A 17,190-nucleotide genomic window follows, 5' to 3' on the forward strand; every position below is an offset into this window, starting at 1 on the left:
GCTGCTGAGAATATTTGATCCTTGGAGAGGATGGAGAGATAGAGAGAGGGAAAGGGCGTGTCTTTCTTTTTCACCTTTGGTGATGAAGGGAGTTCCTACTGCTGCTCCTCAGCTCAGAGGCCCAGTGTGGCAGGAAGTGGTGAGGTGGTGGGGAAGAAGAAAGAAAATGCTCAGTGCAGTGCATACGTGTACATGTGCATATGTGTGTGTGTGCATTGTGTGCGTGTGTGTGCGTGCATGTGTGTGCGTGTGTGTGCGTGCATGTGTGTGCATGTGTGCGTGGGCGTGTGCACGTGTGTGCACGTGTGTGTGCGTGTGTGGTGTGTGTGCATGCATGTGCATCCATGCGTGTGCATGTGTGTGCGTGCATGTGCATGTATGTACGTGTGTGTGCATCCTTGTGTGTGCACACGTGTGTGCGTGTGTGCATGTGTGTGTGCTTGCGTGTGTGCGTGTGTGTGTGGTGTCCTCTTCCCCATCCCCTACATCCACCGCCAACTCCATGTTGAGGCTGGTAAATGGCCTCAGGAGGATATTCACAGTGTCATGATCATTCACATCAACCTGCAATGATTTTGCATGTGCACGTTGTGGTGTCGGCATGTATAATTGTGAGACTGGCTCAGATGGAAATCTCCTTCTCCACTTGTAGGCTGGTTATGATGGTGAGAGTATCGGAAATTGCCCATTTTCTCAGCGTCTCTTCATGATTCTCTGGCTGAAAGGCGTTATATTTAACGTGACCACAGTGGACCTGAAAAGGTAAGACAAGGCGTCTGCCTTACTGAAATAACTGTACCTAGTTCCCTACACACACACACACACACACACACACACACTTTCTCTCTCTCTCTCTCTCTCTCTCTGAGACCTAAGGCCCACGGTGCTGCATGGGCACGTCCATCTTCAGTTGGAGTCTGAACTGAAGCCCATGTTTGGGCCAAGCAGGGTCATGACAGGGTCGGCTGGGCTGGAGTCAGGAAGGAGTAGGAGTTGGGGTTGCCGTGAAGAACTTATGCCCCCGGTTGCTGGTCAGCTGTGACTCTCCCAAGCCTGTCTGAGCTGGTGACAGTGCAGAGAATTAACTTTTTCACCTCCGTTTGTTGAGGTGCCCCTTTGTGCTCCGTATTCACAAAGGGGCACATCAACAAGCCCATCATTTGTTAATGAATGCCTTTACTTTCATCGCCAGCAAGAAATTTTCGTAAACCCACCCTCTACTTTGCAGTTCTCAAGAGCTGCTTCTCTTAAACTGGGGAGGACACGGCTAAGCCCTGGAAATGAGTCCAGATTCTCCCGGCGGCCCATAAACACTGCTGTTTCCTCCCACCTAGGAAACCCGCAGACCTGCAGAACCTGGCTCCCGGAACAAACCCTCCTTTTATGACTTTTGATGGTGAAGTCAAGACGGATGTGAATAAGATCGAGGAGTTCTTAGAGGAGAAATTAGCTCCCCCGAGGTAGGCCTCAGAAAACTGGTGTTCGTAACTTGATTGTCACTTTCCCCCACTAGTAGTCAATTCTACAGCTCTGGGCAGTGTGTGTGTGGTTTTCTGCAGCCCACGGAGCTCACTTCCTTCATCATACCCCTGGTGTAACCAGATTACAGTTCGGGGGCCTGGGCTTCATTGTGCTGCATCTGCAGCTTGGCAATCAGGGTTTGATGGCAGGAAGTGGGAGAACATGGGTCCAGGGTGGGTGGTTGGCTGTATCCTAGACACCCTGCTGGAAGCTATGGGGTATGTGTTAGGAAGAAGTATCATGGATTGTTGGACCTCAGGGGAGCTATTTCTAGTCCATCCCGTTCGTTTTACTAGGGAGGGACCTGAGACCAGCAAGGTCAGGCGGGTTCTTGTGTCCCAGGACTGGCCACTGCCAGGAATCAACAACAACCACAATCCAAACCTCTCCGTCCAGTGCCATTCTCCTAGATGGTGTGACTTCCCAACTTTCGAGAGGAAAAGGGTCAGGAAAACATTGAAGGAAAGCTTTTCATTTTCATACCCAGAGAAAGCTGTTTTTCTCCATTGTATAGTATTGTCTTAACTAGAACATCGCTTGTCTGTGATCCTCCAATCTTGAACTTTTCAAGGTATCCCAAGCTGGGGACCCAGCACCCCGAGTCTAATTCGGCAGGAAACGACGTGTTCGCCAAATTCTCAGCGTTTATAAAAAACACAAAGAAGGATGCAAACGAGAGTGAGTACCTCCCATCCTCCTGTTTTCTGTTTCAACACGGACTTGAGCCTTAGCACGGCAGCTCATGAGCTCCTGGGGTATTCTCATCTATGTCCCAGTGGGTAGAGAAGTGAGTCTGGAGATACAGAACAAGCTCCTCCAACTTTGAATCTGCATGTGGGCTTCAAGAGATGGAATGCTTCTTTTGAGGCTGGGAACCCAGAAAACGACATTGTTAGGGAAAATAGTCACCACCCAGGTGTTCCAGCCACACCATGGGAATCATGTTCAATGATGTTTCTGCCAGTCCCCGCCTCCCCACAGGCTTTCCATAAATAGTTTTGAATAAATAAATGACTTCTAGAAGTAGCAATATTGTGTAAACAGCAGCAGTGTGATTTTCCAGGGAGGAGTGAGCTCTTTATTCAGATACTCTACATCCACCTCCTGCCTTCCCAGCACCCATTGCTTGTTGGCCACGTCTCAGCGAGGAAGGGAAGCAAACTCCATCATAGCTGGTGAAAAGTGACACACACTTGCAAGACCTCTCTTTGTGATTTCTTGCCTTCCTGTTTTAGTTTATGAAAAGAACCTGCTGAAGGCCCTGAGGAAACTGGATAATTACTTAAATAGCCCTCTGCCTGATGAAATAGATGCCTACAGCACGGAGGATGCCACTGTTTCTGGAAGGAAGTTTCTGGATGGGGACGAGCTGACGCTGGCTGACTGCAACCTCTTACCCAAGCTCCATATTATTAAGGTTCGTCTTCTCTCCTGACATGTGTGCCGAGGACACGAACTGGGCTTTGTTTTATTTTGTTTTTATTTGTGTTTGGGCCAGACATTTAAACAGTCTGAAATGTGGACACTTGGATTAAAAACACTAGTTCTGTTCAGGACAGCCGAGCCCCAGCTTTCGTACACACGGAAGATGGGCTTCGGGTGTTCTCGGGAAGCGCCTGGGAACGTGGCCCCACCTTCTGCTTCTCTCTCAGCCTGACTCACGCAGCCTAAAGAGAGGTTATGTGAAAGCAGCCTGAGGAATTTCATAGATTATACCTGGCATTAGCAATTGAGAATTAGAGATGAGGCGTGTGGAATCTGGGGCTGTTAAAATGTGAACTCGGTCAACTGTTGGTGACTGTAGGGCTCTACATGGCCCTTTCTAGGCATGACAGAGGAGTGTCCTGTTAGCTCTTAACAGTGACCCTTGGCCAGGTGCAGTGGCCTGTAATCCCAATGATTTGGGAGGCTCAGGTGGGAGGATCGCTAGAGGCCAGGAGTTCAAGACCAGCCTGGACAACATAGCGAGACCCCATCTATACAAAAAATAATTTTAAAAAAATTAGCCGGGCATGGTGGCATGTACCTGTAGTCCCAGCTACATGGGAGGCTGAGGCTGGAGGATCACTTGAGCCAGGAACTTGAGGCTGCAGCGAGTTAAGGAGGTGGCATTGCACTCTGGCCTGGGCGGCAGAGTAAGACCCCATCTCTAAAAACAATTAGGTTATTAATTACTTACTTATTTAAAAAAATGGACCCTTAACATCCAGGGAGCAGCAGGCAGCTTTTGGCTGAGTCTCTGCCATATTTGGTGCCCTGCCTTCGCATATAGTAGCTGAACATGATTTAAGAGCCATGAGTCATGTATTACTAGGGCTTAAAGACCTCCCAGACCAGTGGTTCTCCAACGTTAGTAGGCATACAAACTGTCTGGGGAGCTTTTTAGAAATGTGAGTCCCCAGACCGGGCGTGGCAGCTCCCGCCTGTAATCCCAGCACTTTGGGAGGCCAAGGTGGGCAGATCACGAGGTCAGGAGATCAAGACCATCTTGGCTAACACGGTGAAACCCCGTCTCTACTAAAAATACAAAAAATTAGCCGGGTGTGTTGGTGGGCGCCTGTACTCCCAGCTACCTGGGGGGCTGAGGCAGGAGAATTGCTGGAACCTGGGAGACAGACGTTGTGGTGAGCTGAGATCGCGCCACTGAGCTCCAGCCTGGGCGACAGAGCAAGACTCCATCTCAAAACACACACACACACACACACACACACACACACACACACACACACGAAATGTAAGTCCCCGATCCACTGCTTCCGAGAGTGACCCCTGGAGCTCCAAGCAGATATCCCCACACTCAGACTTCCTAGCTGTTGGTGTTTCTCAGCAAAGCAGCCCTCCCAGCCGCTCTATCATTTACAGAAGTCGAATGTGATTGTTATGATGAGATTGCTATGTTCTTGGCACTTAGCAGCTCCAGATACCTCAGGAGGAAGCCCATGCCTGGCTCTGGGGAATTTTAATGATTAAAATCCTGCCAGGGCCAGAGCCAGGTGGTTGGTATAAGGGTAGGGGAGATGGAAGAAACACTGGGAAAAATAAGTCATGGACTGCGTGTTCTAATAACCCATTTAGTTAGCATTTAGAAATTATAAGTTAGCAGCCAGGTGCAGTGGCTCATGCCTGTAATCCCAGCACTTTAGGAGGCCAAGATGGGCAGATCACTTGAGGCCAGGAGTTTGAGACCAGTCTGGCCAACATGACGAAACCTCATATCTACAAAACATTAAAAAATTAGCCAGGTGTGGTGGTGTGCACCTATAGTCCCATGCATTCGGGAGGCTGAGGCACGAGAATCACTTGAACCCAGGAGGCAGAGGTTGCAGTGAGCACTCACTCCAGTCTGGGCAACAGAGCAAGATTCTGTCAAAAAATATATTAATAGATAAATAAGTTACAGGTTAGCTTCATACAGTCTATGGTGCTGAGGCTCCTGTGGGCTCCCGGCCATCCCTGGTGACTCTGCTTCATTCTTTTGCCTTTGTCTTCCTGCACTTCTTCTTTCTATCCTCTTCTTTCAGTCCTGGCCCTGTTGCTCCCTTTTTCTCCCTTCCTTTTTGTGCTTGAGGTTACTGACTTGAAATGTAGGCCTTCAGGAGGTTGCCGATCCCTTGGGCAGATGTTTTTTCAATAGCTTTGCCAGTCCAAGGACATCCAAAATTTAATGAAAGCATCTCCACCCCTCAAAACCTGCTAAATTTGGGAGCTGCCTTCAACAGGATATTTATGTAGTTGTGTTTTGACTAAGTCCCTTCTGGTCAATGCTTTTTAGTCCCTACTGTGACCAGCATAGCATTGCAGAAATACATGAACGTTGAGGAAGAGGGGGAGACATATCCCAGCCACAGAGCATTTGTGGCCCCTTGTGTAGCTCCCATGAGAAAAGACGATTTTAAATTTCAGTAGAAAGGGTAAGCTTTACAGTGAGATCGCAGTTCACAGCTCCACTATAAGACCCAGCAGCAAAATCTACAAAGCCATTTAGCACTCAACACCCAATAGCTTAATGATCTTCCAGGATGGAGTACTTCTGCAAGGAAATGAGAATCAGTCTAAGGGAATTATGGTAAAAGATGAGAGTGTGAAGGGATTTATAATTTATTCCCCTGCCAGAAACCCAGCAGAAACAATATAAAAATAGGGTATTAGCGTCATCTTTTGTAAAACTACAAAGGGATGACAGATCACCGACTTAAAGAGTGGGAAGCTTCTTTCAGTGGGTGGAGCCACAGAACCATTACGTGTTTCTCCATATCATTAGCAAAGTTCAGGTTTCTCAAAAGGTAAAGGACACAGTCCTGAAATGCCCAACTCAAACTTCTTTGCTTGAGGACTAGAGCATGAGGCGGGCCAGGAGGGAGGCAGGGACCATCCCGGTAGAGAACATTGTTGAGCCGAGAGCTCTAGGGAGGCAGAATTGAAGGAGGAACCATACAGAGGCACCATCTTTCTAGGCTGTGACCCAGCCCCCAATCCACAGGAACAGTCTAGAGGGGAAGTAAAGTGGGAGGAAAGGAGGGAAGTGTCATTTTGCATTGTGACTGCTGAGCAGAGAAAATAAATTAAGTCAAGAGAGAGATTACGAATTGCCCAAGCTTCGTTTTTAGCCAAAGTGGCCTTCTGCCTAATCTGTGAGCCTCAGAGTGGAGGATGCCCTAACCCTAACCCTAACCCTAACCCTAACCCCAACTCTAATGTGTCTCTCTGGGGCAGAGCAGTGGTTGGTGAGAAGGTGCTTGGGAGCAAATATTCCAACTGGCTGGCCACCTGCCCTGTCTCACTCCCTTTGCCCTCCCCACTGCTTTTAAACAAATGATAGGTCCAATAGATCTGCCTCATTCAAAGATGGCCAATACCAGAGAGAATGCCAGTGAGACCTTGGTGTAGACAGAGTTGATGGAAAAGGAGGGGGTTGGAGGGAGGAATGATAAAGACAAGAAACAAAAACAGAAAAAAGGCAGATGGGAAATACATATATGATCAAGAACTGCTCCTCCAGCACATCAAAGAACATTTCATACAGAAACTTTTCTACAGCCTCAAAGAAATGAAAGAGAATATGGGCTTTTTGAGAAAAAACTTGAAGACAAGACACAAGATGTTGAAAAATACACTATCACAAAGGAGATGGCAATCAGGCTGGCAGAGCTCAAGAAGAAAAATAAAGACAAATAAAAGAACTGCAGAAATAAAAGTCCCGTTAGAAGTAGTAAGACGCAGACAAAGACATTGCTGAAATTGATTTCCTCTGACATTCGCACACATCTTGTAGAGTTGGTTGTGGTATGTGGTGTGTGTTTGTAGCCTTGCTGTCAGTGATTTGGAAGACAAGCCTGAGAAAATCATCTAAAATCAAATGGGGAAGAACAAAAAAGGTGATTAGAGAGATCCCAGGTATACACCAGGGACAAGAGAACAGAAAAGGAAAAGGAAAAAAAAAAAAGGGAGTGTTCAAGGAGGAAATGACTTGCTCTAAAGGATGACCTGAATCTTTAGTTTAAATGACATGCCATGTTAAACATAGCCCCAGAAAGAGCAACACACTGAGACATACTTGATATATTACTGAGCTTTGAGAATAAAAAATAACCCTTTTTGGCACCTAAACAACAATAATACTCTAATAACAATAACAGTAATAATAATAAAAAGAATGAAATCGAGTAAAGCCACTGAAATAGGGAAGAAATTCGGACTGGCCCCAGATGTCTTCATGAACCCATTACAAATCAGAAAATTGTGGTTTAACATCTACAGAGAATTAAGGAAAAGGATGTGTGAGGTAAGAATTTTATATCTAGGCAATTATCGTTTTTACCTAGACCTCTGGTCTCTTTTTTAAAAAGCATAAAATTGCTCTATGATGACATAATAAAATCATAATCAAAGTAAGAATCCAGAAACAGAGAAGGTATGTGAAGTGAAAGAACAGGCACTAAACAGAGAACCCCTTTAAATCTGAAACTAGTTCTAAGACCAAACAGCAGTGGGAATTATAGGGACAGAACAGAGTCAGAATATAATAAACTATGTTGTTACCACCCTTGGAAGGAGGATAAGGGAGAAGAAATGGAAAGAATCATAGATACATAAACTCCCTCATCTGTCATCAGCACGAGTTAACAGGCAGCATCTAAAATGAAGGCCGGGTGCAGTGGCTCACACCTGTAATCCCAGCACTTTGGGAGGCTGAGGCGGGTGGATCACTTGAGTCCAGGAGTTCAAGACCAGCCTGGACAAAGTAGTGAAACCCTGTCTCTACTAAAAAGACAAAAATTAGCTGGGTATGGTGGTGCATGCCTGCAAACCCAGCTACTCGGGAGGCTGAGGCAGGAGAATCGCTTGAATCTGGGAGGCGGAGGTTGCAGTGAGCTGAGATCCTCCACTGTACTCCAGCCTGGGTGACAGAGCGAGAATGTCTCAAAAAAACAGAAAACAAAACAAACTTGATAAATCAAGAAATACAGAATTCCTATATATTTAAAGTCATACAGGAAACCACTGGAGTGTTAACATGATCATAAACCTTTTAAATGACCAGAAAGGGGGACACACACATGCATACAGAAGAAAGACAGAAAACCAAGTTCAGTGACACATTCAGAGGCATGGCCTTAAACGACCTGCACAGGAAAGTTAAAACAAAAATATGGGCAAAGAAAAACCAGGTACATACAAACAAAAGAAAAGCGGACTTCTTAACATGAGTATCAAGAAGTTGGCATTCAAGGAAGAGGTGTCAAACAATTTAGGAGGCTCTTTGAAAATTATATGGTCCTTCTTTGCTGTCACATTGCATCAATGATTGCTGTCCTCCGAAGTCTGCGCAGTAAGTCCCGAAGATCTTCTCGTTAATCCCACACCTGCATCATGCAGACATCCGGGGAACCAGTGGGATGGGAGGCAGCGAAGCCAAACTGGCCTTTGTGGCTCCGGGTGTCTACTTCAAGCTGAATCGTGCCCTCCTCCCAATTCCTGTGTTGATATCCCAACCCCCAGTAGCTCAGAATGTGACCTTATTTTAAAACAGGGTCTTCGCAGATGTAATTAGTTAAAATAAAGTCATACTGAAGTGAGATGGACCTAATCCAGAATGGCCAGTCTCCCTGCAAACCGGGGAAATTTGGAAACACAGACACAGGGAGAAGGCCGTGTGAAGATGGAGTTATGCTTGCACAGCCAAGGCACTGCCAGAAGTGGAGAGAGATCCTTCCCTAATGCCTTCAGAGGATGCGTGGCCCTGCTGATACCCTCATCTTGGACTTCTGGCCCCCAGAACTCGGAGTCAGTAAACTTCTGTTGTTCTAAGCCTCCCAGCATGTGTTGCTTTATTACGGCAACCCTAGCAAACTGGCACAGTCCCCAGTGTCCTGCACATCTTTCTGACTAATTCCCCAGCTGTACCCCTCTTGCTAGAGGAAGCGTCTCACGCCGCTGTGTTTCTCGTGATGCTGTTTCTCGACTGCTTTTTCCTTACACCCACCGTCCCCATGAGGGTATGGATTTGCAACTGCTTTGTTCATGAATCTATCCTCCGCACAGGTGGGCCCTGCAATCCGACGATGCTCTTAGTGGCAGCATGATGGCATTCAGGAGGAATAAAATGCACAGATGCTTGGGACTGCAGGAAGTGAGGTTTAGCAAGTAGGAAGAAGAGAGGGCACCATTTAAATGGCAGATCCAACATGCATCTTTATTCACAAAGCACCTAATAACACAGTAGCACAACATACGGAAAGAATAACAGGCAACACAAGGAGAAATCCACCAGAGTCCAAAGCATACTCATGCCAGCGGATCCCAAGGCCCAGCTGTGACAAACTGGTGGGGACTATGTGCAGCCACTGTAGTGAGTCCAGGACCTTTAGAGCCCTCCCCACACCCAAGATGGCCCTATGCAAGTCAAAAGGCCGTGGTGGGTAGCCCGGATGACTATAGGATGACATGGGAAGCTGGGAAAGAATGTATTACATGCCTCAAAAGAATGGACTGTCTGACTTGGGAGCCTACCTTAGTAAGTTTCCCCTTTACTGATGATTTTCTCTTCATTTTCAGATTGTGGCCAAGAAGTACAGAGATTTTGAATTTCCTTCTGAAATGACTGGCATCTGGAGATACTTGAATAATGCTTATGCTAGAGATGAGTTCACAAATACGTGTCCAGCTGATCAAGAGATTGAACACGCATATTCAGATGTTGCAAAAAGAATGAAATGAAGCTGGGCTGTTTTCTGTCTTATTTTTCAGTTGAGTGAGTGAGGATATGAAAAGAGTGTGTTCTATGCATTTCCCCCAAATAAGTCCTTCACAAAATAACACCTGTAGTGGGATCCACTCAACCCCAAATGATACACGGCCTTGTAATTTGTCAACTCACTCATGTATCTGAATATACCAGTATCTGTTGCTAGACACACCAATTGTTCAGTTTATGTTAATTTATATCTGTGACATTCACTGACATTGGAATCTATGATATTTAGGGCACGTGTTTTTCATTTTAAATTTGAAAACAAATTAGGTTTGGGTTCAATTCCTTCAATTTTTAAAAAAACTGGTCTGTCTCTGAGAGTTTTTAAAATCATTGAGAGCCTGTTTTTCTTCTCTAAAACATTAGCTACATTTTTTTTTCAAAATGAAAATACTGCTTTGTAATTACAAACTGAGACACACCTGTCTTGATATTTTAAAGCAATGTTAGAGGGTGTAAAGAAGGACATTTTTTAAATCACCTACAATTTTACTCCACTTAATTACTGAAAACTTACTGGAGAACATCTTCCAAATCTTCAGTATCTTGCTCTCTCTCTCTCTCTGACACACACACACACACACACACACACACACACACACACACAATTTCATTCATATATGGTATTGCATTATTTTATTTTAAAGCACTGGCGAGGGGACCTCTTGGTACTGGTGAGGGGACCTCTTGGTAATACCTGGATGATCATACACAGAGGACTTACACCATACAAAAAGATTGGGCACTGCAGTATCAGAGAAGATGCTTGAGGTTAGATTTTAAGGAGTGGGGAATTGTGGAGCCCACAGATGCGCACGCAAGGACCAGCAGGAACCGGAAGCCCTGGGTCACCCCTACTCTGCCTCATTTCTGCTTCCAGGATGCCACTGCCTCTGCTTCGAGGAAAGGCAAGGAGGAGGGTGCTTATCGGTGCCTCTGGTTCCAGCTTCCTGTCCTTGCTCCCTCCCCTCTCCTGGAGACTGTGCCTTCAGCAGGACTCTTAATATCTGCTGCAACTTGGAGAACCCTCCTGCCCTGAAACGTGAACCAAGCACACCTTGGTTCCTTCTCCTGGCGGCTCTCTCTGAGACCCAAGGCTGCAGTCCCTCAGTGCTGGTGGTATCGTGTGGGGCTAGCACGGTCACTGATGTTTTTCTGCCCTCATTGTCTCATCTAGACATCAAGCAGGGAAAATCCAGGGAGACTAAATTCATGGTGACAAGTCCTGGGCAGTTCTGGTAAATGGTCCGGTTAGGGAGGAAGTAGAAACTACTGACTCAAAAGAGTTTCTGGCTGATTTGTGGCTTTGCCTCCACCGTCCCTAACCAACCTCTCATCACAGCTTTGTGTGTGGGCCGAGTGCTGGCCTTAACCCCAGGCGTGGAAGAGAAAATGTGAGGTTGTTTAGATACTCATCAGGACCTCACAGGAGCTGAGCCTTATCGGCCAGAATGTGTTCCTCGGACATTCGCACACATCTTACTGAAAACCCTCCTGGTAGAGTTGGTTGTGGTATGTGTTTGATGCTATAAAGCTCATTTTTAATGTGCACACCTGCTCTAGGGGCAATTTATTTGAAAGAGAGTAAGATGCATTAACAGAAACTATCCTGGGATTAAGTGAAAAATGTCTAGCAAAAGAAACAAAGTCTTTAATAGAGTGGTCTCTTTCTCTCCCCGCTTATGACTGCTGCAGTTTTACCCCAGCAGTCGGCCATCTTTGTCAACCATACGTTTTTTGGAGGTTGTGTCTAGCATGTGTCACCCTTGTCTATGTTGCTTCACATCTGGTTAGGGGGCAGATTTTAAAATGTAGTTTTGTAATGTTACATTTAAGCATGATGAATTATTAGACTACCAGATGTTATTAGTGCTAACTTTGTATTCTTAGACATTAAAATGATTGACATAAACTCTTTGTGCCTTGAAAAGGAAACAAATTATAAAAATGTTTAAATGGAACCAATTTCTTTATTTATTTTATTTTATTTTATTTTATTTTTTTTTGCATTCCCCATTCCCCATTTAGGTTTCAAGAAATAAAATGAATGGTATGGGCTTCTTTTAAAACGGTGAGGACAGGCCCGGCAAGTGGCTCATGTCTGTAATCCCAGCACTTTGGGAGGCCGAGACAGGCAGATCACCTGAGGTCAGGAGTTCAAGACCAGCCTGGCCAACATGGTGAAATCCCATCTCTACTAAAAACACAAAAATTAGTCAGGCATGGTGGTGGACACCTGTAGTCCTAGCTACTAGGGAGGCTGAGGTGGGAGGATCACTCTAGCCTGGGAGGTGGAGGTTGCAGTGAGCTGAGATCATGTCACTGTACTCTAGCTTGGGCAACAGAGTGAGACCCTGTCTTAAAATAAAATAAAATAAAATAAAATAAAATAAAATAAAATAAAATAAAATAAAATAGTGAGAGCAAGTTTGAACCTGAGATTATGGGCATTTGAATTAGAGATAATCCATATTTCAGTTGTGAATCACAAAGGCATTTTAAAGGAGCCTTAAAGAGGCCTGCAAAGACACCCGTGAACAGTCCTTGTCCAGGTGACTGGCATAGACAGCCTGCAGGGTGTTCCACTTTTACATGGAGTTGTAGGAAAGGGACTGGTTTTGGGTGGTCTTCCCCAGCCCCGCCCCAACTCTGCCTTCAGCTCCGCCCCCAGCCCACACCTCTTGATTCCCCTAAAAACCTACATGTGTATAAGAAGGTGAGAAATATTCCAGGGCTGTTCTTCTGGACCAAAATCTTCATTACAGTGTGTTTTAAAAAACAAAATACATTTGTTCTTCAAGACATACCATACAAAATGTAAACATGGACAAATAGTGTATAAATTGTTCTTTTCAGGCTGTGTGGAAGTTTTTCTGGATGGAGAGGATTCCATTCTCAATTCCAGTTGCCCAAGAGGCCTGAAAATTAGTTTATAAAAACCCAAACTTTACCTTTTTTTTTTTTTTTTTAGTTGAGACAGAGTCTTGCTTTGTCACCCAGGCTGGAGTGCAGTGGCTTGATCTTGGCTCACTGCAACCTCCACCTCCCAGGTTCAAGCGATTTTCCTGCCTCAGCCTCCCAAGTAGCTGGGATTACAGGGGTGCACCACCACACCTGGCTAATTTTTTTGTTTTTAGTAGAGACGGGGTTTCTCCATATTGCCATGGCTGGTCTCAAACTCCTGAGCTCAGGCGATCCACTTGCCTTGCCTCCCAAAGTGCTGGGATTACAGGTGTGAGCCACCACGCCTGGCCTCCAAACTTTCCTTATAAACACAGAATGTCCTAAAGCAGGCTGGAAGGGAACATGAGAGCATCACAAGGTTCTACTTTGTGGATACTGCAGCATACAGAAATGCAATGACAGAATCTGCCCAGAAGAGGACTTTCAGAGACCAGAGGCCTCAATCATTTCCATTCTATAAGTCTACCTCTAGGAATTGAATATATGTTCAAGTCCTTCACCCCCAAGATGGGCGGACAGACAGACACACACACACAGTAGACACACATACTTGTGTACACCAATTTGTGACACCATTGTCACACACTCTCACATACTCACAAGCACACTCCCACAGACAGACATTCATGCACACCCTCCACCCCCACCCCGCATGCAGGATGAGCTCCGTCCCCTCTCACCCTCCCCCAGTGGTAAACAATAACTCACTCTTAGCACAACCCACCCAGCCCTCAAGTTCCCCCTTCCAGTGGTTCATAATTAGGCTTTGGAAGAATTTTAGATGAACGGCTTTAAAAATTTTTTTTTTATTTTTTCGAGACAGAGTCTCACTCTGTCACCCAGTCTAGAGTGCAGTGACATGATTTTGGCTCACTGCGTCTCTGCATCCCATCCCCAGCACCTCCCACCACAGGCTCAAGCCATCCTCCCACCTCAGACTCCCAAGTAACTGGGACCACAGACACACACCACCACGCCTAGCTATTTTTTTTTTTTTCGTTTTTAGTAGAGACAGGGTCTCACCATGTTGCCCAGGCTGGTCTCAAACTCTTGAGCTCAAGCAATCCAGGCACCATGGCCTCCCAAAGTGCTGGGATTACAGGCATGAACCACCATGTCCAGCAAGCTTTTTTAAGTTTTTTTTTACAAGAAAAAATCTCAACCCTTCTTTTATTTTACAGTTAAGAGAACCAAGATGTTCTTCATTCTAAGCACACATAATTCACAAAACCCTACATACATGAAATTGATGCACTGGGGGATGTTATTCATGTGACAAAATGACTTCTCTTTCCACATATGGGTGTAAGTCTACATTATTCTGTGGCCAGTTTCCCTTCAGACCTTGGTATTTTGGTTTAATAAGTTACATGCATTTTAGGGCATGGCCACCTTGTAAGGGATGTGTGGCCCCTGGTCACAGAAGGACTGACTACACTATTCTCCAGGGCCTTTGCAGGTCTGGGACATCAGGAAGCCCTTTCTGCTTCTGTGATCTCAGGGACCCAGCAGGGGTGGCACCTGCCATTGCAGCTGGTGGATTGACAAGGTCGTTGTTCCCATTGCAGAGGGTTCTGGTGGAGTCCTCTACGAGCCTTGCCTTGAAGGAGGCCATTTAGGTAGGGAGAGTCGAAAGCTGCCTGGCGAAGTGGCGGGTCAAGTCATGGTCGAGAGGAAATTGTGTTTAGCGGCATGGAGCTGCATATTTGGGAAGAGGAAGCCATTTATTTAGGTTATAAGGCCTGGGATCGGGCCACCAATGGGATCTTATCCAACCTGCATTCATTTTACCCTTCTGTGGGACTGCCTACCCTATTGTTCAGTCCTACCCTATTCTGGCTCCCATGGCCTCTGGCTGTGTCAGCTTATCCTAACAACATTCTGGAAGAGAAGCTATTTTTCTTGATGACACCTCCCTCTCCCATCTCTTCCTTGATCCCCTTCTGTACTGGATTCTGTGATATACTCCTAGGTGAGTGGACAAGGACAGTGGCCATCAGTGGCTGGCCTAGGATTCCCTGTGGTTCAGCCCATCTGCTGGGCTCTGTCTCCCTGCAAATCCCTCTTTCCAGGTGGCTGACACTTGCGAGTCTGAGTTAGGTCTGTTTCTGAAGCTCTGACCTACATATGTAACCAGCACCTGCTAGAGTATCCTGAGGCTTTTTAAATCTTTTGGATCTTCCCAGGTTCCAGGAGAATTCCAGGGCCCGGAGAGAGAACCGTCCTTGCTTAGAATGTTTCTTGGTTTTGTTAAAGGGGATGTATTCAAATAGCATTAAGGTTTTTGTTTGCCTGCTTACTTTTTCCTTCCTGGCATTAAGATGTAACAAGTTCTGCTGGGTGCAGTGGCTCAAGCCCACAATACCAACACTTTGGGAGGCTGAGGTAGGAGGATTGCTTGAACTCAAGAGCTTGAGGCCAGCTTGGGCCACATAGCAAGACCTTGTCTTTACTGAAAGTAAAACAAATTAGCCAGGAAGGATGGCGCCTGCCTATAATCCCGGCACTTTGAGAGGCTGAGGTGGGAGGATTGCTTGAACTCAAGAGTTTGAGATCAGCCTGGGCAACATAGCAAGGCCTTGTCTCTATTAAAACTAAAAAAACATTAGCTGGGTGGGGTGATGCCTGCCTATAGTCCTGGCTACTCAGGAGGCTGAGGCAGGAGGATTGTTGGAGCCTGGCAGACGGAGTCTGCAGTGAGCTGTGTAGACCGACTCTTGCTCTGTCGCCCAGGCTGGAGTGCAATGACGCGATCTCAGCTCACTGCAACCTCTGCCTCCCAAGTTCAAGCAATTCTCTTGCCTCAGCCTCCCAAGTAGCTGGGATTACAGGCACGCACCACCACGCCAGCTAATTTTGCATTTTTAGTAGAGACGGGGTTTCTCATTGTTGGCCAGGTTGGTCTCAAACTCCTAACCTGAGGTGATCCCCCCCGCCTCAGTCTCCCAAAGTACTGGGATTACAGGCATGAGCCACCACACCCGGCCCACCTCTGGCATATCTGAATGAACATTAAACCTCTCAGACTCACTCATCTTATCTGGAAAATTGGAACGACATTTCACAATAGTGTAGAAGATGGTGTCTTAGAAGTTCTCTATAAAAGCTGCAAAGCAGCTGGCTGTATTCAAAGTGGACAGGGTTTGAGTTCACCAGTGTATAAGACCTTGAACCTTCCTCACAGAGGCAGAAGGCAGTTATGCTCTGAATTCCTGGTTCCCTACAACAAGGCAGCACCCTGTGATATTGGTCACTACTCAGTTGTCCCCCTCGGCTGGTCACTGGGGGCTGTCCAGGGCTGGTCCAGATGTCTGTCAGGCACATTGTAACCTGAACAGCCTCCACAGTGGGCGGACGGCTCTATCCAGGACACCTCTAGTCTGGCTTGGAGACACTGTTTTCAGTTTTGTGATATTTACTTGAAGCCCTGAGGGGTGGAAAAGCAGATCAAGCAATGTGGGTGGTCTCCCCAATGGCAAAGCCCTCCGCCCACCCAGGCCAGACCCTCCTCCTCACCACTAGGTGGCGCTTCCTCCCATTCCCTGAAGCCAGGCGGGCCTTACCGTCACAGATACTAGTCGGATTGACTCCCATGGACTGATGCCCACACAGCCTTGAGCCTTCATCCAAACCTAGCCCAGCCCTCTGGGTGTCAGCCCAGGGTGGCCCACGCATCAAAGGGCGGCCTTTCGGGGCCAGAGAAGCCAAGCGTGAAATAACCCTGCTGGTCTCAGCCCGGGCTTCCAGGATGGCCACACCCAAAAGGTCAGGCTGTGTTTTCCCACGTGCTAAAGAGTGTCTGCAGGAGGGGGAGCTCCTCTGTGTCCTGTGGCTTTCTGTTTTGCCATGGAAATACCTTCAAGGACTAGAAGGCCCTTGTCACGCCTAACTTGAACACAACTTGCTCTTGGTACCTTCTCACTCCTTTTCTTTTTGTGAAAACAGACAGTGTTGGGGGAGTAGCTGGGCACTGCCTCAGGTACTTCAGAAATTGGAGAGAACGCTGGGACTCCTCTGAAACCTTCCCCCTCCAAGCCCAGGAGCCCAGTGTTCCCTCTTGGAGCCAAACGAGCCAACGGCTCAGAGATGGGTGAGGAGCTGATGGAAGGGGTAAGGTTCTGGATCCTGAGGTCCGAGGCTCCTGCTTCCTCTCCTCACTAGCCCTGGCTCCTGGGGCCAGCGCACCTCCCGGGGCCCACCTGTCCTCATGGCTCCTGCCCCAGAAGGCCAGGGCAGCCTGTGCATGTGGTCAGTGGAGGAGGCAGTCTCTCTGCTGTACCCCATGGCTGTGTCCCCCAAACCTCCTCCATGACTCCTCACCTGACCCTGAGGGATGGGGGCACTGCACATGGTGGGATCAGAGGGTAAGGAAGTGGGGTTCTGCTGCTGGTGGGAGCACAGAGATCACTGCTGGACACTCAAGTGTCCATGGGGATGAGCCCCTATCCTATGGC

At 46.9% G+C, this 17,190-nt stretch overlaps 1 protein-coding gene across 1 annotated transcript in view; it reads left to right on the forward strand.

Moving 5' to 3' along the window:
- The window catches only part of LOC105472678 (chloride intracellular channel 6), a 47,885-nt gene extending 36,179 nt beyond the window's left edge, over positions 1-11,706 (forward strand). The window contains exons 2-6 of the mRNA XM_011726139.3: positions 653-762; positions 1,335-1,460; positions 2,093-2,199; positions 2,757-2,938; positions 9,577-11,706. Coding sequence (XP_011724441.2) covers positions 653-762; positions 1,335-1,460; positions 2,093-2,199; positions 2,757-2,938; positions 9,577-9,738 — 687 coding nt within the window. The 3' untranslated portion in view covers positions 9,739-11,706. The remainder of the gene's footprint in view (positions 1-652; positions 763-1,334; positions 1,461-2,092; positions 2,200-2,756; positions 2,939-9,576) is intronic.
- Positions 11,707-17,190: the final 5,484 nt, after the last annotated feature.

Source organism: Macaca nemestrina, chromosome 4 (genome assembly GCF_043159975.1).
Source record: "Macaca nemestrina isolate mMacNem1 chromosome 4, mMacNem.hap1, whole genome shotgun sequence".
Taxonomy (NCBI): Eukaryota; Metazoa; Chordata; class Mammalia; order Primates; family Cercopithecidae; genus Macaca; species Macaca nemestrina.